Here is a 21,062-nt window from a genome sequence, read left to right as displayed (position 1 = left end):
AAGTCTGTGTTTGTTGGCCTCTGTCTGAAGAAGAGAGGCACAAAATATTCTCACACAGGTGTTTTGGCATGAAAATAATCGTAAAAGTGAAATGCATTTCTCGTAACATCCACATGCTTTTGATTTCACTGCTGCTTTGGTTCCCCCGAGTCCGTCACTAAAGGATTTTAAGTATGCACATGCATCTAAGCATCTTGTTTTATTTATATATGGTATAGGGGTGGGAAATGGTACTAAATTCTTCTTCTAAACCCAAAGAGAACAAAGACACTGTGGTAACATTAGACACCACGTCGTGCTTTTGACGTTGCTACACAGTTGATGGCTCACCGGAGGTCCACCAATAAGAGAGGGGGCTCTGTAGCACACCCACGCTGTTCTGATCTGCTGGAGGTATGCTGAAGGCGTGGACAGATTATCAGAGGTTGGGCCCCAGGGGCACAAAGATGCAAAAGCCTTCAACTCACACAGAAGAAAGATCTCCAGATTCATTTCGCATTTCGAAAGACTTTGTCGATGCGCTTCTTCGGATCTGTTTTGTGTCAACACACTTTCACTCCCACTTCATCATGTTTGATAAGAAGCATTGTCATGTTTTAATGCATTGGGTCCCCCCTCTAGTGTGATTTCTCAACTTGCAGCGCAGCATCTTTGTTGGCATGTCTGCAGTGAATAAATCACAAGATTTATGATCAAGAAGACACAAGTTTGTGTTCCTGCATAGGGCTCGTGTTGTATTTTCATTTTTTACACTTTGTTTTCAGTAGTTGTTTGGTTTGGTTTTGGAAAACGTCACTGTTAGGGTTAAAATGCCCCTTTTTATACAAGATGTGTTAGAAGGAACACTTCTCCCGTTCGCAAAAAGCTCTGCTTTGTCACCTCCACAACGATATACGCTGGGGTAATGATGCCACAAGCAGAAAACACCTGGCTGAGATCAGACTTATACCAGTACCACTGCCAAAGTAGTCTAAAATGTGAATATGAAATAAAAAAGGAAAGATCAGTGATACAAGCAGTAATATTTAGAATTTAAAGTGATTTGATTTATTGATGTAGACGATTTATTGATCTTGAAATAGGAAACATCAAGTAGGTTAATGTATTTTTAAGCTCATAATACATTTATAAGTATACATTTATTGTGAATTGTATATTTTATTCTGTGTTTTACAAATGATTTTTCTTCTTAGTGACAATCTGCATGCCTTTCCTGCCTCCTAGTGCTGGATAGGCCTGGCATTAGGAGTACACTGGCTTGTGACCAGTGTCATTAATTAGTCATTAAAAAGGAAACGTAATCTAGGTAACTGAACCATAAATTCACAGGAGGAAAAACCTAGAAAATGTATATTTAACTTATGAAATGTGTACTCCAGTATTCAAAGCCAGTATTTGTAGTGTTTACCATAAAGACGGAGCGACCTCTATATAGTAACTAACAAAACATGGCAACAGGTAGCCTATGATTAAAAAAGTATTATTGTGTCACGCAAGGCTCAAGGCTTCACAGAAGTGATGTTTCCCCACAAGCACACAGGGGTATCTCTCCATCTGGATATTTAAAAGGTTAAGTCCACCCAAATTACCAACACTCACTTCCACGCTGACACAACATGTTTTCATTGGATTCATTCCCCTGCCTCGATCCGCACTGCGTGATTGTTCATTGCCCAACTAATGTAAAGTCATGACTCAATGGGCTGGTTTTCCCCTGCCCTCATTTTTGTTCATTTTTATTTGAAGCACAAACTTACAGCAAGACGTTTAGCTGCAAATTGTAAAGACTCTGAGTATTTTTTCATGATTTCATGAAAAAACCTCTTGAGATTAAAAGTCTCTTACAAGAATGTCCTGGCCAAGACGGAGAGCAGTATGATCATATGTTGCATAAAATAATAACACATGCATCCAAATCCATACACCAGTTAATGAGACTAATATGCTGTTTTAAATGTCACTGTTTGGCTGAAGTGTGAGGAAACTCTTTGGTGTTTTCTTAAAAATCCATTGTCTTGAATGGTAGTTCATACCTAACCCTATTATCACCGCGTAAATAAAACACTCTGCCGTGCAGCCAGCTCTTCTAGAAAGAAGGATGTGGATGATCTGTTCTCCTTCTCCTCGCTCACTCAGAGCTGGGATAAACATTAGTCTCCGCCTTCGAACCTCCAGCCAATCGTACTTGAATATTCAAATAAGCCACCAATAAAGATGACCTGTAGCGGCAACTGTGACAGACCATAAGCAACTTCAGTCCTCAGCTCCAGCTTCACACCACTTTCTGACCGGTCCAACAACAACTGGATCTACGACTGCTCCACCAGCATCCAGCAGCATTTCGAAGAAACACATCAATAAGATGGGAAAACAAAATATCTGCTTTTTAACTGCTTGGATAATTTTGGGAAAAATCTTTGCAACTTTTTCTTCAGACCTTGAATCCAACACCACCGCTTTTGGTAAGATCGACTTATGTGGCTGAGATACTTTTTATTTATTTTAAATTATTATTATCATATTACCCCAATGCTGCTCTGTTTAAGTAAATGGATGCAGGTTAATTAATGCGCGCTGCACCGTGTTGACCGGTAATAACCCCGTAATAAGCGGACGGAATTTAGGTCTTTAGCTCCATGTGTGAATACGGCCAAGAGGCTTTTGTCCGAGGAAAGAGGAGTAAAGCAGAAGGCATTAACACAGGAAAAACTAAAAGCAAAAAATATTCGCACATTTATTTTCCCAGTTTTATTATAAAACATGAAAAATATTAGAGTAGAAAAACACGATGCTCATATTTAATTAGGTTACAACGCAAATTCAATTTCATAGTCTGTCTCATAGGGAGAAAGTTATTATTATTTACTTTACAAGATCCAGTTTTATTTCCGGAAAATCCACATTCTTCATTTTTTCAGCCGTCACGAAACTTTCAAAACTTGTGCTGGTGGGAATTCAGGAGACAAAAGGGGGCGACACCGTCACGCTTTACACTCCTACTGCTCCACCGCTCACAATGCTTTATGCATCAGCAGTCCAAAGCGTAAAATGATGCTGATTCACTTAATTAAAAAACAATGTAACCGTATTGTTTTGTCTTTAAACACAATGAAGAGTTTTCCGTCATTATTGAAAAACTGCATTTAACTGGAACTTAATAACAGCGTTAAAAAGTGTGTCTTTGTCTCACCTGCTCACCCGCTTTTCTGCCATGTCATAACAATCTATCACTGCTTGTTTGTGTGTGTTGTAACAGCAAACACTACAGTCACCATTGATCAACTGCTGAATACCACTGAATGGCTCACCGACTACACCGACATCGTGTCCAAGTTCTCCCTGCGCACCGCAGACACCCCGGATGATGACATGTGTTACATAGTACCTGGGAGGCCGGAAACCATCAAGGAGTGCAACTTTAATCCAGAAACACAGACCTTCATTGTGATACATGGCTGGACGGTATGTCGGCATGTTTTGCTCTTTGCAAATGGCAGAAAAATACTTTGTTCTGATGTTAAAAAACCAAACCTACCAATTGTACTATTATTTTTGGGGCAGAATTGTAAACTTAATACAAAGCTACACTTGTAAGAGAAAACAGGCTGGGAAAGGAATGATAGGAAGTCCATGCATTTTCTGTTTTAATGTGATTTATGGCCAGTCAGGCAGCAAAATTTGAACCTGATGATGCTTTGGCTGTTCTCCAGCAACAGGACACAGAGCGAGGGCTAAGGCAAGAATAAATCATGCCATGCTGCAGTTGACCTCACACTAGCTTTGTGTGTGTTCCTGTAGGTAACAGGGATGTTTGAGAGCTGGGTGCCCAAGCTGGTGTCTGCTCTGTATGACCGTGTACCCACTGCTAATGTGATTGTGGTGGACTGGCTGACCCGAGCCAACCAGCACTACCCGACCTCTGCCGCCTACACCAAACTAGTGGGTCGTGACGTCGCCAAGTTTGTTACCTGGATACAAGTAAGTGCTCTCACAGAAAAGCAGTGGTTGACAGCTAACTTAACACATTTTTTTTTTCTTTTCGGATGGCCATATTACCACAGCGCTGACTTGTCGTCAGTGTGCTGCCAGAGAAAGTTGCTTTACATGATGTAATGTTTTGTACCCCGTGGTGCTGCTGCGGATATGTTTTCCTACTGGTTATGATTTTAAATGCCAATAAAAGCATTTTATGACCGCGTTTGTGGCTCACAGCAGCGTCTCCTAACAAGGCTTAGTGGAGCGTGGCTTTGGTTTGAACAAGGCTAAAAGGGGAACTGGCGTGAAGAATGTTCTCATTTGTTTACATGAAGCTTGCAAAGATTTGACAAACCCCAAATTACATAAAATGATCCCCTTTTTTGGAGGATTTCCAAAATTCTATGAACATTTGGAAAAGCTATAACCTACAGATAGTTTTGATCCCTCTTGCAAGTCTGCAGGATTCTCTGCAAACTGTTTTAAGGGAGTGTAATATGTTCTTCTGACGCATTTCTTACCTTTCAGAACGAGCTGCAGTTGCCCTGGGACAGAGTTCATCTGCTGGGTTATAGTCTGGGAGCGCATGTTGCTGGAATTGCCGGAGACCTTACCAACCACAAAATCAGCCGGATCACAGGTAAGAGCATTAAGATATCAAATGGATTATTATCTGCTCACATTATAGATTTATTAGCACAATGGGTCATTGTCGCCCTCTGTTCTGACTGACAGCACAGTCTCACACAACTGCATCAGTAGAGTTAAGATTGTGTAAGGTTTTTTAGCTGTAAGCACTGTGACCTGTTGTCAGATACCATTAAATACTAAATTTAGTGTAAGTGCCTGTGTGTGTAAACATACCATACCATATGTATGAGTATTTTTTTCCAGTGCCGCTCTCAAAAGCACCTCAGCATGCCAGTGAAACATAATCTGGGCATGCATGTGTATCTACATCTACTGAGCTCCTGCCAGCTAGTGGCTCCAGGTTTTTTTTTGCCACTATGACGTTGCTCCAGCTTTGAAATCTGTCTGACCTGCCAAGAATAATGGTGTGTTTACTGTGATCTAAGAACTGCGCCCCATTAAGAGCCCGCACTCACTGCCTCACATTGTTTTGAGCTTCAGCGGTTCTGCATAGGTGCAGTAAAAGGCCAAAATACTTTAATGTGCAGCTCTGTTAGTAAATCTATCCATAAAAGTGACCGCTTTCTTCTAGTACATCCAAATCTCTCCATATTTTCTTTGTTGTGACACAGTAAATAAACGCAAATCCCTCTTTTTCTCCAGGACTGGATCCCGCCGGCCCCACGTTCGAGCATGCGGATGAACAGAGCACACTGTCCCGAGGTGATGCCCAGTTTGTGGACGTCCTGCACACCAACACCAGGGGCTCCCCGGACCGCAGTATTGGCATCCAGAGACCAGTGGGTCACATAGATATTTACCCCAACGGAGGCACCTTCCAGCCAGGCTGCGACATCCAGAACACTTTGATGGGAATTGCATTAGGAGGAATCAAAGGCCTCCAGAGTATGACATACAAACCCTCCCTGCTTTTTGCTCTTGACTGCACTTTTACAAATAGTCAAATTAAAGTACTTTTTTTAGGTTTGATTTGATTACTGATGATAACACACAGCGAAATACAAATATAACCTGGATTCATATCAGAATATGCAGCGTCACATAATTGTTGTTCTTCAACACCAAGAATGAGTGTTTATGTTCAGTATAATGAGCAAAAACAGAAGATAAGTGTGATCGGTTAAATTGTATAAACGATCGGTTTAACAAATGTCTAACAGAGTTGTGAAACATAATAAGTTCTTGTAAGTTTACGTGGCATCAACAGACACTGACTGTATAAAAGCTTTCAGGGCCGCAGTTAAAGCGTGTTTGCCTCCAGTCATAACAGACTTGCACTGTGACAGAGATTAAAGTGCCTCTTGATGTTCTGCCTCCCCAGCTGTTGTATTTTAACAGAGCAGAGCAGAACTAAGTGGGAAATGGCTTGTGGGTCAGCGTGTGTTAAAAAAACAGTAAAAGTCCAACATGAGGAAGTAATTTTCCATGTTTGCATGATGTTTTCTGGGCGACGTGCAGAAACCTTACATGTTCTTTGCTCTCTGTTTCGCAGATATGGACCAGCTTGTCAAATGCTCCCACGAGCGCTCCATCCACCTGTTCATCGACTCTCTGCTGAACATCGAGCAGCAGAGCGTGGCCTTCCGATGCAACTCCAAAGACACCTTCAACAAGGGAATGTGCCTCAGCTGCAGGAAGAACCGCTGCAACAAGATCGGCTACAATGTGAAAAAGGTCCGCACGGCCCGCAGCACAGCGATGTACCTCAAGACTCGTGGAACGATGCCTTTCAAAGGTAAAAAGAAAAGATTTGAATATCTGTCAGTGATATTAAAGTAGAATGAATGGATGCTCCCTGCAGTGCAAAAGAGATTAAATTTAACAGCTGAAGAAAATTCCAGCTGGTTTTATGTACTTTATGGAGGATTACAATGATTTAAGCCATTCACATACTTTATTAAAGTAATCCTCAGTCTATGAGCTACTGTTCTGTGGTGTTCTTAGTGTGCATGTGGTTTCCTGAAGCTGGAATTACTGGTAGTACTGGTAGTGTTGCTGTGCACAATTTGTGGACCAGGAAAGGTGACACTTACTGCAACGACACGTGTACAAAAAGTATCACGCACTCAGAAGGTTACGAGAAGGTGTCATGGGTGTTTCGTTTGCTGGAGGGGATGTTAAGGAAAAGTGAGACCAGTGGACACCAGCAGTGGAAAAGTTTATTGACACAAGCCAACAGTGTTATTGTTAGAAACTTTGTGTGGACAGCTTAGCATGTTTTGTAGATATATAGGGTCTCCAAAATGGATCAAGCCTCATTCGCCACTCAGTGACTTTTTCCAACAAAGATCTTTATTGAATTTTTCCTCTAATCTGGTGCACGTCTTGAGCCGTGTCTGGGAATCTGGCTGTTAGTCATATATGTGGCTTTGCAAGTGAAACCAGCCAGGATTTAGTGCAAATCCGTGTTTTAAATGCCAGTCTGTAAAGGTCACGCTGAGATAAAGGTCCAGGTTACATAAGCTTTTCTAGTGATAAACAAACTTGGAGCAGTCAAATAAGAGAAGTGGGCTAATCTCTAACAACCGGATTCCCCCTCTTACAGTTTTCCACTACCAGGTGAAGGCACATTTCTTCAGCCAGAACGAGGAGAGCTTCACGGAGCAGCCAATGAAGATTTCCCTGTATGGAACAAATGGAGAGAAGGAAGATATTTCTTTTGTTCTGTGAGTACATTAAACAGCATACATATTTACATTTATAACTTTAAAACCAAGTTTGCAAAGACGTGCACATGTAGATTACAAGAAAAGGTAGACAAATCTAACAATCCGTGTAGAGAACCTTCAAATCTGAGCAGCTTCTCTTCTCTTAACCTTGCAGACCAGCCCTGAACAGTAACACCACTCAGTCCTTCCTCATCACCACCGACACGGATATCGGAGACCTGATGATCGTGAAGCTGCGCTGGGAGCGGGATGCGTACATCAGCTGGTCAAACTGGTGGGGCAGCACCAAGTTCAACATCCGAAAACTTCGCATCAAGTGTGGAGAGACTCAGTCCAAGTAAGTTCAGACCTGCTGACATTTATGCACTGCAGTCTTGTGACGGAAAAATAATAGTTTAAGATGATAATAATGTTTTTTTTTCTCTGTGTGTATTCAGGGTGATCTTTAATGCAAAGGACGGAGAGTTTGTTGACCTCACCCGGGGAGGAGAGAACGCCGTCTTTGTCAAGTCAAAGGAAGACAAACAGAGCCGTAAAGAAAAGCTGTAAGTTAAAGACAGTGAAACATTTTCTACTTTAAATAAAATCTTTAAGGGTTTGCCTAAATTTAAAAAGTACATTTATCTTGTTAGAGAGATGCAGAGAACTCAATTTTCCCTGAGCTGATAAATTGGAGGAAGATGAGTGGAAAAATGAGTAAATCAAACCTGAACCACAGAAATACATAATTAAACTTGAATTAACAGTTACAAATGTATTAGAAAGAGTTTTAGGCAGAGACATTAGGCAGTTCAGGGGAGATTGAGCAGGTTTAGAAATGCAAAGAGGAGAATTACTGGATGTATTAAGAGGGGAGGATATTGAAGAAGGAGTTGCCAGGCAAGATGAAAGGAGGACGGCCCAAAGATGTTTGTGGATGTGGTGAGAGAGGGCGAGCAGGTGGTTGGCGTGACAGAGGAAACTGTGGAGGCCAGGAGGAGATGAAATCTGAAAACAAGAGCAACAAGAATAAAACATTTATCACATTTGAATCCTATAGATAGCATTCTTTGGGTCCTGTGAGCTTTGTTTTCGTATTATCAAAGGCAAGATGTCTCATTTTACTCTTCTTCTTTCCAGGGCGCACAAGCTTAAAACGAAGGGCAGCCTTTTTGGGGAGCAGGACGCTTGAAGTTGCGCTCAAACACCCACCGCGCGTATCATCTGTCCCTTCACACGTAGCCAAAGATGGGCAACACACAGCAACGCTGGGAAAGCCTTCGCAAATAACTGGACACATATGAGATTTGCTGTGTTTTTCTCTTCTTCTCCTGCTCTTCTTGTATTTACTGAACTTCCCGTGCAACCAACTTAACCTCATCCACAGTGCTAGAAATCACGCTGCTGAGGCAGGTTTCTTATTGATGATGTGCTGACATTTTTAAGTAGCTTGAACTGCTTTGTAATCATTATTTTTGCTTTTTGTATCCTATATGTACTGTTTATACCGACTTTGATATACTTGCAATGACAGAAGCGATGTGTTTTCTGAGCCTTTGTGAACTTGGATTATCAGTGATGTCTGAATAATCCAGAGTGATAGGCATAATTTAAGCACATCTTTGTTCGTTTTTATGTTTTTTAAATGTCCAAAGTGATTATTTTGTGCCCAACATTTGTCTTTACTTAACCACTAATTGCCAACAATCAACAGGGACCAAAGAAGCATTTACAATCTACTGAATGGAGAATCACAGTGGTCTTTGTAAATACCTTAATCAGTATCTTTTCAAATATGAGCTACATGGTAATATCTGATCTTTTGAAGTCTTGCTTGATCTTTGATTTTGTTGGTTATTGTGTCACTGGTCACTTTAAAAGGCTCTCCGCCCCTCGAAGCAGTTCAGATGTTAAGATCATCGAGATTGCACTCCAATAAGGATATGCATTGTTTTAGTTTTGGTAAACTGATCAAATTTTAAAGGATAAGTGCGCCTCTCGGTCAACAGCATCTCACCTGAAACAGTTGACCTCATTTCACTAAATTATACCCATATACTAAAAGGGCAAACATTACAAAAAAATCACCCAAGCCTTTATGATTTGTGATGGACTGACATAAACGACAGCCATAATACATCTCAAGATTACTTCACCTTGTATTTATTGATTGTACATTTATATATTTGTATATAAAGCTGTAATATATTTTGGCAGGCTCCCGTTGTCATCTCTATTTTTTACAATTCAAGCGGTTTGTGTTTTTGTGGGCGAGACCTTGGAAGGATCGTTCAAATTGGTCTCAGTTCTAGCTGTTGAGTGCATTTACGAACTGAAATGCAAGGTATTGTTTGCAGAAATAACCTGGCAAAGAGATAAGCCACGCTGCAATATTCCTTACTGCTCAAAGCTGCTTTTAAAATGATTAAAATAACTATACTGTGATTACCGGAGATGTGTTGGAGTTACATTTCTCACTAATTTTATGGATGAGAAAAACTAACCATACAGTCATGGTTTTTTTTAATTAAGAACACATGCACAACTTTTAATTAATATTATGGAATCAACCATTTAGATGGAACCACTACTTTGTATGAGTATGTGCAGATGCTGGTTAGGTAGGGGTCAACAGCCCTTGCTATCAAAAGAACATAGCCTTATAATGAAGGTTACATGTATCAGCATCACTCATACATATAAATAATGCAGCAAATGTGTTCTGGTACCAGTTCTCATGAAGATGCAGATCTGTGGCGATGCCGATGAGCCACATCATGAAGATATGGGGAAGAGCTCTTGAAGCTAGGTTAAGACGAAGGGTGATGATTAGAGAGGAGCAGTGTGGTTTAATGCTGAGAAAGAACAGCGCAGAGAAGGTTAGATAGGGCGCCAAGACCAAGATGAGTTCCAGATCTTGGTGGGATTATATCGAGGATCGACTCTGAGTGCCTTCTTGTTTGCAGTGCTGATGGACAGGTTGAGAAATAAGTATATCAGAGTGACCACTCAGGTTGGGCAGTGTGAAGACAAGGATGTTGAATATGGCGCTGTCAGGCAGGAGGAAATGAGGAAGACTCCAGAGAAGATTTGTGGATGTAGTGAGAGGGGAATGGCATTACAGAGGATGGTGAAACTGAGGCAGAAGAAGAAGCTAACGTTACATTTTCATTCCGGTAAAGCTTCTGCATGTGTGGCATTCATGAAATGATAAAAATGAAATCGTGAATGTTAGTGAAAACAAGGAAAAAGCTATGGAGTGTACTTTTAATGAAAAGAGCATGGCTCTCTCCACAAATACAATCAAATACCAGGCCATAAAACTGCAAGTCAGCAAGTATTTGTGGAGAGAGCCATGCTTGTACATTTTCAAACAATTTCAGTTTAGTTTGACTGAGAATGCGTGCTCGGATATTTTAATAAATGATACTTTCAGGTGTTCACCATCTGTGAATAGCTTCCCACATGTCACTATTTCCTGAGCCGCCGCTAAAATGGCAGCAGCTGAAAGGTTTCGACCGCTGATCCAGTTCTTAAAACTGCTTTTGCTCTTTTCATTAAAAGTACACTCCATAGCTAGGGGGACTCAAGCCATATAGGTGCATAAATCAGTGCTCACCATAGTACTGTAAAATTAAGGATAAAGTGCCAGGCAACAGATGATGTTGCCTGGCAACAGATGATGATTTACCCTAAAGAAGAATTGTTTATGTAAACACTCTTTTTTACTACCCTTGTGTATAAAGACTGTAATATCACTTAAAAGTAACAGCTTTCCCGCAGGGGTCCACAGCGGGCACACCTGTAACGCACACCTCAGCCCCACTCCACAGTGTGGACTTCGCTGCTGGGGTCTCACATGTGTCTCCTCCCAGGCTCAATCTGGGGAACTCTCACAGAATATGAAAACAACATATTCTGTTGGTTTCATCTTTTCCACAATACTCACATTCACATGTACGGTGTTTCCTCATTATAAATAATGTGCCAGCAAACATGCCCATGTTGACCAACAGTGAGTAGCTATGGGTAGATTGTAGGGCTGTGTGCACAGGCAGCCCCACACTTATCCCACATGGCCCTCAAATGGGTGTGCCCAAGCAGGGCCCACAGCAGTTTTTTCCCCTTTGAGGCTCCACGTGGGTTTTCTATGGGTAAGTACACTGTGGACCATGTAGTAGTCCCAAAGGCCCAAAATGCTGTATGCCCTGTGTAGACACATTCACTTTCCTAAAAAGAGGAAAGCTGTTGTGCAACATTTGGAGTCTGGACCGAGCTAATGAAATGAGATGTGGATGTTAATTCATTACGCAATACTGTTTTTTTTTTTTTATATATTCTAGTTGTTTAAACTCTCAAAGCACAGTCTGAATGTCAGCTGACAGCTGTTTTAGTTTTAAAGTTGATCAGGTCATGGAGTGATTTAATCTTCCAAACAAAACAACAAAAAATCACCCGACTTTGTTTGTGATGTTTCATTTTCTATAATTCTGACACTCTGAAAATGCTTGATCCAATGTGAGGGGACTGTAGAAATCAGTATTTTCTTCTTTTAGCAGTGTCACTGGGGAATAACAGGATTTCTAACCTTGAGCCAAAGAGTTTCTTAGAGTCCATTTCCCATTATTCATAAAGTATCACTGACATCATTGCTCATTTACTTTTCTGGGACACAAAGAAGGTATTAAAGAGTTGTAACAGAATTTGGTGATCTGAACTTGGTGTAAGTAAGTGTAAGGTCAAGGTACAGGAAAACATTTTTGTCCTTGTGGTTACTGTGGAAACTTTCCCTGATGACTTTCTGTTGCTGGTGAACAAGTGTTGTTGAAGCCACAAAGATGAATTTTCCATTTTTCCTGCTGCCCTCTCCAATCTGAAACTAGTGCTCAGGAAAAACACTACATGTATAAATGGTAACAAATTAACTATTAATATTTTTGCTTGGTTTAAAGCTGTTGCTGTCTTCTATAAGCCTAAAAAATACAAAGTTTTACTCTGTTTGTCTTTTTTGTGATTTTTTTCATATGCAACATGTGCCATTCCTAGAAATCAGCTTAGGAAATAATCTTGGAAGTACATAAAATTAAAGACATTCTGTTGTCTCCAAACTTTAAGAAGGAATTACTGTTTGCCCATTTTTCATCTCAGCTGGAACCAACAAATCTTGGCTGTGGTCTGGCATGTTCTTCACTGCCCTTTAGTCACCAGGGGATGAGTGCTTCCCCTGAAAAGGCTGCAGAGGCAGGAGTGGAAAAACAAATGCAGTCACTGTTTTTCAAGGAAAATCCAATCATATTCAAAGAAGAATAAAAAGTAATGAAGCCAGCTGTTTTGTTGCAATACCAACATCTGGAGAGTGTGTGCAAAAGGAAGAAGAGGAGTGGAGCTTTTATTACACAGTATGGCCTGTACCTCATGTAACAGAGCAAAAATGAAGATATTGTGTAAAATATTTCTGTGTAGGTTCTCGGTCATCCAGGTCACAGTAGTCTTAAGAGCTGAATAGAAGGCTTGTTTTGGAGACATTTCACCTCTCTTTGAAAATGCTTCTTCTCTAAAACCAAAGGGTGGAGAGTCCCAGGTTTTTAAACCCTAGTCGGGGTTGTTCCTTAGGTGGTCGTTGTTGACCCACTATTAATCATATGCATCATCACATGAACCAAGGTGTGAAAAAAGGCGGGTGTCATTAGCACTACAGGTTTTGGATGAAACCACTCTGAGGCCTTGAGATCACCTGACTCAAGGTGCGCTGGGAGTTGAAGCCCTTGGGCAGGAATCTCAAGACTGTACTGTTGGTGTTGTAAGGCACCCATCTCAGTCCAGGTGAGGCTTAAAGTGGGTATTATTATTGATTTTACTCATGGTCCAAGTTAGATGCTCCATCAAACGCTCATTTTTATGGCTATAATCACCTTAAATGAACTGAATATAATTTTTTGTTTTTTTGCAGTTTTAATGTAAATATACATGTTTTAGTGTGACCTGGAGAGTTCCACAGATCTGGAATAAAAATCGCAACAAAAATGTTAAAATTGTTCTCTGTTTTGAAAGAGTTTAACACAACAGCTGCTGCTAAAATATATTTGATTCTAAACACTGTACGGTGAGGATTTTTCCAAATCTGCAAGCGCTTCACATTTTAAGTCAATACTTTAATAAATTCATAATGCTATTTTTATGTGCCACTGTGTAGAAGGTATTTTCAATAATAGGTTAGTAATGTATGTTGGTATTATATATGTCTTTTGTGCATATTGTCTGATGTTTGTGCTCTGTATAAAAGATCTGAATAGCTTTCAGGGGGTCCCATTTCACAAATTATCATTTCATATGTGCTCATGTCTGAGTCAGATCATAAGTGATTTGTGAATAAAGTGTGAAATAGTAGCAGTTTAGCAGTCAGAATCAAGAACTTGGATTTATTTAGAAAATAAATGGATTTATTTAGAACTTATATTAATTTGGTATGTGCTGTATTTATTGCACATACATAATATATATCAGTCACTGCACAAGTAATTTTTTTTATATCTTGCAAATGGTGCAGCTGACTTTAACAAGCTTCTGACTCTTCAACCATCACCTCATCGGCCTCCTTCCCAGTTTTTCTTAGTGTCTTGTCCTGACGTTTTGGGCAACAACTCAGCAGCTGTAAAGCCAGCGTGCCAGCTACTCTTGCATGAATATGTGTTCATAATCTTAAACTTGTATCAGCAATACCTAGCCTATTTGGTAAGTAAATAGGCTAGGTATTGACCTATGACATGTAATAGGTCAAAGGTCAGAGGTTTAAAGCAATGGTGGCCAATTTTACTGCAAGAACCTCACTGATTGCTCAGTTAAGTTAAGTTTCAGTCTTATCTTTCCAGTTTAAAAAAAATATATATATATTGAATAAGAACTGTTTCTGAATAGTGGAGCCCTGCAAACATCTGAATGATGTGGAACCTTTGACTTATAAAAATCGGTTTAATGCCATGTATGTATACAATTTAGCCTAATTATACTATTTAAATATCAAAGTGCATTTCTTTACAGATTTAGTTAATCACACAGGAAGCACTGCAACAATGCATACATTCATGCTAATCAGTGTCTCCTGCTGATCTGGCCGTGGTCGTGTGGCAGAAACATACATTGAATGCATTTAAAAAATAAATAGCGCTTTCTCGGGGTTCAACAACTCGCTACACTGCCAAACACTGTTGCTATCGCTCCTCATAAAGCTGGCTTAATGGTTTAGTTTACACATTTACTTTCCATTCCCCGCCCGAGGTCAGCAGCCAATGGCTTGTCAGAACTTCAGAAGCGCTATTTAAGACGCAGACAGTTCAAGGTGGTTCAGATATCAGCGCACTGCGCGCAACAGGACGCGCGGTCTTATTCCTTACTACAGGGCTGCGTACACTCCCGGGCTGCGGCGTTTCATTGACTGATTTCGTCCTTAAAGATATTTTCTCCAAAAGGAATAAAGTGAAAAAGAAATGAGAGCGTGGAAAGTGCAGTTTCTGTGCTTCGTGGTGTTGAATGCAGCTGTGCAAAATGTGACGTCCTTGGAGGAAGAGCTCGCCGATTCTATTTTTGGTGAGTTGTCAGTTACTTCATCGACATTTAGGTCTGTAGGTTTGTAGTTCTGCAGGTACGTGGGTGAAAATTCCCGTGTAACTGTAACATGTGGTGAAAACCAAGCGCAGTGCTTGTGTACGATTTGCGTGTGTGTACAGTAGTTTCTACCTTGCCAATGATATCAACGCGCTATAGGACGTACTTTAGGTCACGTGTCTATGACTAAACTCATCTCTGTGCTCTCTGATACTCTCCTCACTTACTATTACCTGGAAGAGACGCTCTGAAATTGAAGCTAACGCTGGAAATTAGAGAAATAAACTGAAATGTTTCAGACTGTTAAATTATCCCAACAAACTGATTTATCCGGGTGCCATCATGTCTATTTATTTTCACAATATGGTCCTAAAACTATTGGAGCCTTTCATTCGGTAATTGTTTGCAAGGGTCTGGTGTCCACCTCCCCACACTTTGAAAATCAGTACAAGGCCCAGTCAGCTGACTGTGCCAGCAGGACCACAGAAACTTGGGCAGATTATATTCGGTGAGATGGCAGGAACAAAGCTGGGAAACCCTTAGGAGCCTCTGTGGAGCTCAGTCCTGACCAAGTGAACCCCTTTAACCCCTGAGCTTTGATCTCCTCTAAGGTGGAAGCTCATTTTCTGAGGGGCCCTGGGGGCGGACCTTATTGCCACCAGCAACGCAGCTAGATGGTCAGACTTCTCAGACTTTCCAGCCAGACTATTAGATAAGATTTGTATATCTGATCGAAACACCAGGAAGCCAGAGGATTTGTTTTCTCTGCTTTATTTTTTTAAGAGTATAGTGTCCTCTTAAACCATCCAGCTAACTGGATAATCTTCTCTGTCAGGTAACTTCCTCGATCCTGTGAAAGACTTTTTTGACCACAAGGCTGAGAGCAATGCCACTGTTGCCAAATTCTCGCTCCGCAAGCCATCCCATCCCGATGATGACCTCTGCTACATCATTCCTGGAAAACCCGACTCCCTGGCAACCTGCAGCTTCAGCAGCACTTCCAAAACTTTTCTCATAATCCATGGCTGGACGGTAAGCAGAAACGCATCAGCTTGTTTTAACCTGCCCCTATTTTCCAAAATACCCAGAGCTTTTGTTTTCTTTGGAATCGAAAGGAGAATAAAAGACCGGGAATACCTTTCACCAAATTCTGGCGAGGTAGCATCTCACCAAAATAACAATCATATTAACTGACAACCAGCCAAAGTATTCCCTGACATGTTGATCTGGAGGTGGCTTAAATTACACGCGTACACTAGTTTCACCTGTCAGGATTGATGTTTGTTTGTCTTTTCAACAGCTGAGTGGTATGTTTGAAAGCTGGATGCCTAAACTGGTATCGGCACTGTATGAGAGAGAGCAGACGGCCAACGTCATCGTGGTGGACTGGCTCAACTCGGCTCAGAATCACTATGTGGTCGCAGCTCAGAAAACCAAAGCAGTGGGGCAGGAGATCGCTCAGTTCATTGATTGGATCGAGGTTAGTTGGGCTCATGATTTCACAGGTCTCATTAAATGCCCGTTCATTAAAATATAGATGAGTTAGTGTTATTTAACCTCAAGTATTTAAACAATGTGTTTATATGAGTAACAATAAAAAGCAAATGAAATTAAACCCAAAGGTAATGTGGAGTATTTCTTACACTCTCCTTAACTTGGAATTACTTTTGATTTTCAAGGAGACCACCAACATGCCTCTTGAGAACATTCACCTGATTGGCTACAGCCTCGGGGCCCACGTGGCCGGATTTGCTGGCAGCCATGCAACCAATAAAGTTGGAAGAATCACCGGTAAACAAGACAGAACATTTCAGATGTTTGCTTTAAAGCTATTACCACAACAATAAAGTAGTGTAATGTTGGTCCTCCTCGTCTCTGTCTGAAGGTTTGGATCCCGCTGGTCCCGACTTCGAGGGCGAGCACGCCCACAGGCGCCTCTCCCCAGATGACGCTCACTTCGTGGATGTCCTTCACACCTTCACACGCGGCTCTTTGGGTCTCAGCATCGGAATCCAGCAGCCTGTCGGCCACGTGGACATTTACCCCAACGGAGGCAGCTTCCAGCCGGGCTGCAACCTCAGGGGAGCGCTGGAGAAGATCGCCAACTTTGGAATATTTGGTAAAAATAACTAAAATCACTGCAGCTCTGATTTTACTGTATCTGCACAGTGCTTGTTGTACTCTTTTATGAAGAGAGTGAGAAACAGGTGAAGTTAGTTAAAGCGTTAATGATACCTTACCTTCTTAGGACAACTTTATTATGAAGCGATCAGATCAGAGGTTCAGCCAGAGTAAAACAAAATTAAGCACAGTTTTTAGAAACACATAAGCGCCTATACACAGAGTGTGCCGCTTAGAAGCTTGTAACTGTTTGCTGCTGTCATTAATATCTTAGCAGTGGACACTGTTAATGACAGCTGCACAATGACGTCATTCACACCAGTGTGAAAATAAACAGAGGGTCCCAAACATGGCTGAGGAAAGGTCAGATTAAAAATAAGTAAATTTACCCGGAGCACGGTCAGCTACTGAATGGGAAAATAATATGTATGCAATGTAAAGAATTACAGCAGATATTAAATTACATCCTTTTTCTTTCCTCCTCAGCTGTCTCGGACGCAGTCAAGTGTGAACATGAGCGTTCGGTTCACCTCTTCATCGACTCCCTGCTGAACGAGCAGGAAGCGGCCAAGGCGTACAGATGTGGAAGCAACGACATGTTCGACCGCGGGATGTGCCTGAGCTGCCGGAAAAGCCGCTGCAACACGGTGGGCTACGACATCAGCAAGGTCCGCAAGCCTCGCAACGTTCAGATGTACACCAAGACACGATCCTCCATGCCTTTCAGAGGTCAGCGGCATGCTCTTTAATCTCATCGCTGTTATCACATGGAAGCTGATATATTTGCAGAAACAAAAACCAAAGAACAATCCAAAAAAACATCTCATACTTTCTGGGTTTAGTGACTTTTGAGACTCTAGTTGCTTTGGCTGCAAAAGTCCGATCACGTGAAACTTAAACCCATTAAATCTGGAGCAGTTTTATTACGTTAATTTACACGCATGCTTTCAGGTCCTTAAATGGTGCAAATTGTTGCTTTGTTTTGCAGTTTACCACTATCAACTGAAGATCCACTTCTCCAGTAAGGTGAATAGCTCGGATATGGAGCCCTCGCTTACTGTCTCGCTGTATGGAACCAAAGGAGAGGCTGAAAACCTGCAGCTTAAACTGTGAGTGAGAGGGTTTGAACCCTTATAAAGAAGAATTACTGCACAGTGACTTGCATTTTTCAAGTTATGAGTTGTTTTTAACACTTGCACAGTAATCAAAGAAAACAGCACGAGACAGAAACCATAAACAGAAAGAGGCAACCACACACAAACACATTTCACTGCTGGGCCTTTACAGCGTGCTTTCATCGCCATTCTGTCATCTTTTATGGCACATACTTTACAAGCCTCAGCTAAATAAAACATGCTGGCTATGTGTATGCGTGGAGCTTTAACATTTCTTTCCGTCTGTGTCTGGCAGAAAGGAGAAAATTGTCACAAATAAGACACATTCGTTCCTGCTGGTGACGGAGAAAGACATCGGTGACCTGCTGATGCTGAAGTTTAAATGGGAGGAGACAAACGGCTGGTCTGCATCAAGCATGCTGAAGATGGTTTCCTCTTGGTGGTCTGGCAGCTCAGATAGCGCTAACGTGGCGGTTCACAAAATCCGCATTAGAGCGGGCGAGACGCAACAAAAGTGAGTTGCAGAACATTTAAGGTGTAGTTACCAAATAATGTCTGTCTGCCAGAAGAAAAAAACTCGAGGCTTCCCTCGAGTTTTCCTGAAATGCCAGTGTTGGAGTTTCCATGATGGACTTCACAGAAATGTGTCTATTACTGGGATTTATGGCTAAAATAAATATCCTTACAGTCACCGTGTTGACTCTTATTATCAAGCTTAAAGCACAGGCTTAAGCAGAATCTCACGGAGCTACTTGAACACGCACAGTTAAGCAGTATTTCATTTATTTCTCCCACAGGATGGTGTTCTGCATAAAAGATCCTGATGCTCAGAAGCTGACACAGGAGCTCACGTTTGTTAAATGTAAGGATCCGTGGAGGACGAACAGAAAACAAACTCTAAGAAGGTGAGCTTGCCTCTGTGTTAACTCTACTCTTTACCATTGCATTACTGCTGACGCTGATAAATAACAATACATTTGCTGCTTCTGTCTGAAGAGTAACTCTGGAGAACCACTGATCGTGAAGAAAAGACACTCTCCAGCATCTCCTTTGTCCATTTCAGCACTTAGCAGATAATTTATACACTAGTAACTTTTATACACCAGTAAATATCTGAAAGGCTTTATCACCTTGTATATATCCAAATAGGTATAATGTTTAAAACAATATGTATGTGAATACTATGTCATACTTTGTAAAAAAAAATAAAAATAAAAGTCATTTAATGACTTTTGCTTGATTGTTGTACTACTAGTAAATCTTACTGACAGGCCAGATCAACGAAGTTTGGTTGTAGAGGTACTAATGCCCTGGTGTGTAGTACAATAATATTTCATATAAAGGAACCACTGTGAAATATAATAGAGTGACACCTCTGAAAATGAGGAAAAATAATATTAAAGGTGTATTTTTTGTGTGTTTTAAGCAGTAGGTTACAGTTTAGTTACCTTTTTATGTGTTACCTAAGTAAGTACTAAGTTACCTAAGTCACCGAGCATTCACCACTGTGACTCTCAGCGCTGTATGTGACTGTGGGACCTGTATTAGTGTGCCTTACTGTAAACAAGCAGCAGAAGCAAGCTCTAGCAAGCTGAACTTTCGGCTTTTTATTGTTGCCTTCCAACTCGGCGTCCGTTGTTCTTATTGTATGAACTTATACTGACGTACTCAAAGCTGAAAAAGGTGTTATTTTAAATGCTTTTGCATGTTTTACTGCTTCACTCCTGCAAGAAGACATTACTTTGAAACCGTCACCTCAAAGAAGTGCTGGATACTCTTCTAACAATGGCTGAGTATGTAATACTCAGTGTGAGCTAGAAAGCAAAGCTTATATTAATGTTTGTGATGTGTGGTCTTTGTAAAGTGCAATGTCTGCTGTGGATAAGATTTTATTTTTTGGCTAATGCTCATTCAATTATGCATTTCCAGTTTGTAAGCAATACTTAAACCTCGGTTCTTCAGAGGTATTGTACTGTAATGATTGTGACTTTTAAAAAAAGGTATTTTGCACTTAAAACAGGGAAAGAGAAAACAATTCACTTGTACAATAAATGTAAATACTATAATATAGATACTGGAGTTTCTTATATGGAGCGCTGCTAGTTATATATTTTCACCTCTCTGTGAATTTGATCTATAAAAAGTGTGTTTATGTAATCACGGTATGTACATAGCTGTAAATACGTCTCTGTATTGTATAAATTCTTTAATAAAACCAGTGTGTCGCCTGAGAGGTCATCTTGAGCTTGCATTTTTTTTAAAGGTCGAGAGAAATGCTCAACTTTTCTTCCTTGCTCGCTCAGTATAAAAAATATCATAATTATCTGTCCTATTTACCATCTCCCGGCTGTTTGTTCCATTAAAAAATATTATCAAAGTGTGTTTGATCTAAACAGTTTTAACAATTTTAACACTCACAACTGTTTCTGATATAAAAGTGCAAGCAGTCCTGGATTCAGCCCAGTGAGCTGTGTTATTTCTGCAAGTCCTTGTAATTGTGGTGTCGTGACACGTGTTTGGCTACATGTGTCAAGGTGACCCCAAAGATATGCTGAGTAAGGACACCATAAACTGCAGTGTCAGCTTTAGTTTAACCACACTTTGGTTCTTTACAGGACCACAAAGGTTGGAACTTGCTGGTTTGACCTTGTAGATAAGTTTGTTTTATATCTTATTCTAAACTGTTAAGAAGATTGAAGATAAATGTAGCGGAGTAAAACGTACAGTATTTCCCCAAAGATTTGCAAAATAGTATCTACTGAAAGAAAGTACCGTCAAACTCTATGTACCCTTCAGTTGCAGGTGTTATGGTTGAGATGGAAAGCTGGATGCTCCTCATAGCTGAAATTAGTGACTTAAACATGCTCCGTGCATTTAAGGCTTTGTAGTGACAGATGGCTTTACATTGCAGCGGTGCTTCAGCTCTCTGAGGGGCAGCTGACTGACCCAC

The 21,062-nt window shown here is 40.8% G+C and overlaps 2 protein-coding genes across 2 annotated transcripts; both read left to right on the top strand.

Moving 5' to 3' along the window:
- Window positions 1-2,249: 2,249 nt before the first annotated feature.
- lpla (lipoprotein lipase a) lies at window positions 2,250-9,721 on the top strand. The gene is made up of 10 exons (XM_063466629.1): window positions 2,250-2,462; window positions 3,257-3,462; window positions 3,799-3,978; window positions 4,504-4,615; window positions 5,269-5,511; window positions 6,119-6,361; window positions 7,172-7,292; window positions 7,450-7,632; window positions 7,733-7,840; window positions 8,415-9,721. Exons 1-10 carry the CDS (start codon window positions 2,363-2,365, stop codon window positions 8,464-8,466), a joined length of 1,548 nt encoding a protein of 515 aa, XP_063322699.1. The 5' UTR covers window positions 2,250-2,362; the 3' UTR covers window positions 8,467-9,721.
- Window positions 9,722-14,648: 4,927 nt separating this feature from the next.
- On the top strand, window positions 14,649-20,335 carry LOC134620655 (lipoprotein lipase). Its single transcript, XM_063466910.1, has 10 exons — window positions 14,649-14,858; window positions 15,712-15,908; window positions 16,177-16,356; window positions 16,556-16,667; window positions 16,762-16,995; window positions 17,484-17,726; window positions 17,986-18,106; window positions 18,408-18,626; window positions 18,910-19,017; window positions 19,109-20,335. Exons 1-10 carry the CDS (start codon window positions 14,759-14,761, stop codon window positions 19,128-19,130), a joined length of 1,536 nt encoding a protein of 511 aa, XP_063322980.1. The 5' UTR covers window positions 14,649-14,758; the 3' UTR covers window positions 19,131-20,335.
- The last annotated feature ends 727 nt before the right edge of the window (window positions 20,336-21,062 follow it).

Source organism: Pelmatolapia mariae, linkage group LG23 (genome assembly GCF_036321145.2).
Source record: "Pelmatolapia mariae isolate MD_Pm_ZW linkage group LG23, Pm_UMD_F_2, whole genome shotgun sequence".
In the NCBI taxonomy this organism is placed as follows: Eukaryota; Metazoa; Chordata; class Actinopteri; order Cichliformes; family Cichlidae; genus Pelmatolapia; species Pelmatolapia mariae.
This window is presented reverse-complemented; position numbering and strand designations above follow the sequence as displayed.

Bases quoted from the DNA above. Each gene is read 5' to 3' on its own strand.
- lpla (XM_063466629.1), top strand. From the start codon at position 2,363: ATGGGAAAACAAAATATCTGCTTTTTAACTGCTTGGATAATTTTGGGA. The intron at 3,979-4,503 runs GTAAGTGCTCTC...CTTACCTTTCAG, and splicing joins AGTTTGTTACCTGGATACAA to AACGAGCTGCAGTTGCCCTG. The intron at 6,362-7,171 runs GTAAAAAGAAAA...CCCCTCTTACAG, and splicing joins TGGAACGATGCCTTTCAAAG to TTTTCCACTACCAGGTGAAG.
- LOC134620655 (XM_063466910.1), top strand. From the start codon at position 14,759: ATGAGAGCGTGGAAAGTGCAGTTTCTGTGCTTCGTGGTGTTGAATGCA. The intron at 14,859-15,711 runs GTGAGTTGTCAG...CTTCTCTGTCAG, and splicing joins GCTCGCCGATTCTATTTTTG to GTAACTTCCTCGATCCTGTG. The intron at 18,107-18,407 runs GTGAGTGAGAGG...TGTGTCTGGCAG, and splicing joins GAAAACCTGCAGCTTAAACT to AAAGGAGAAAATTGTCACAA.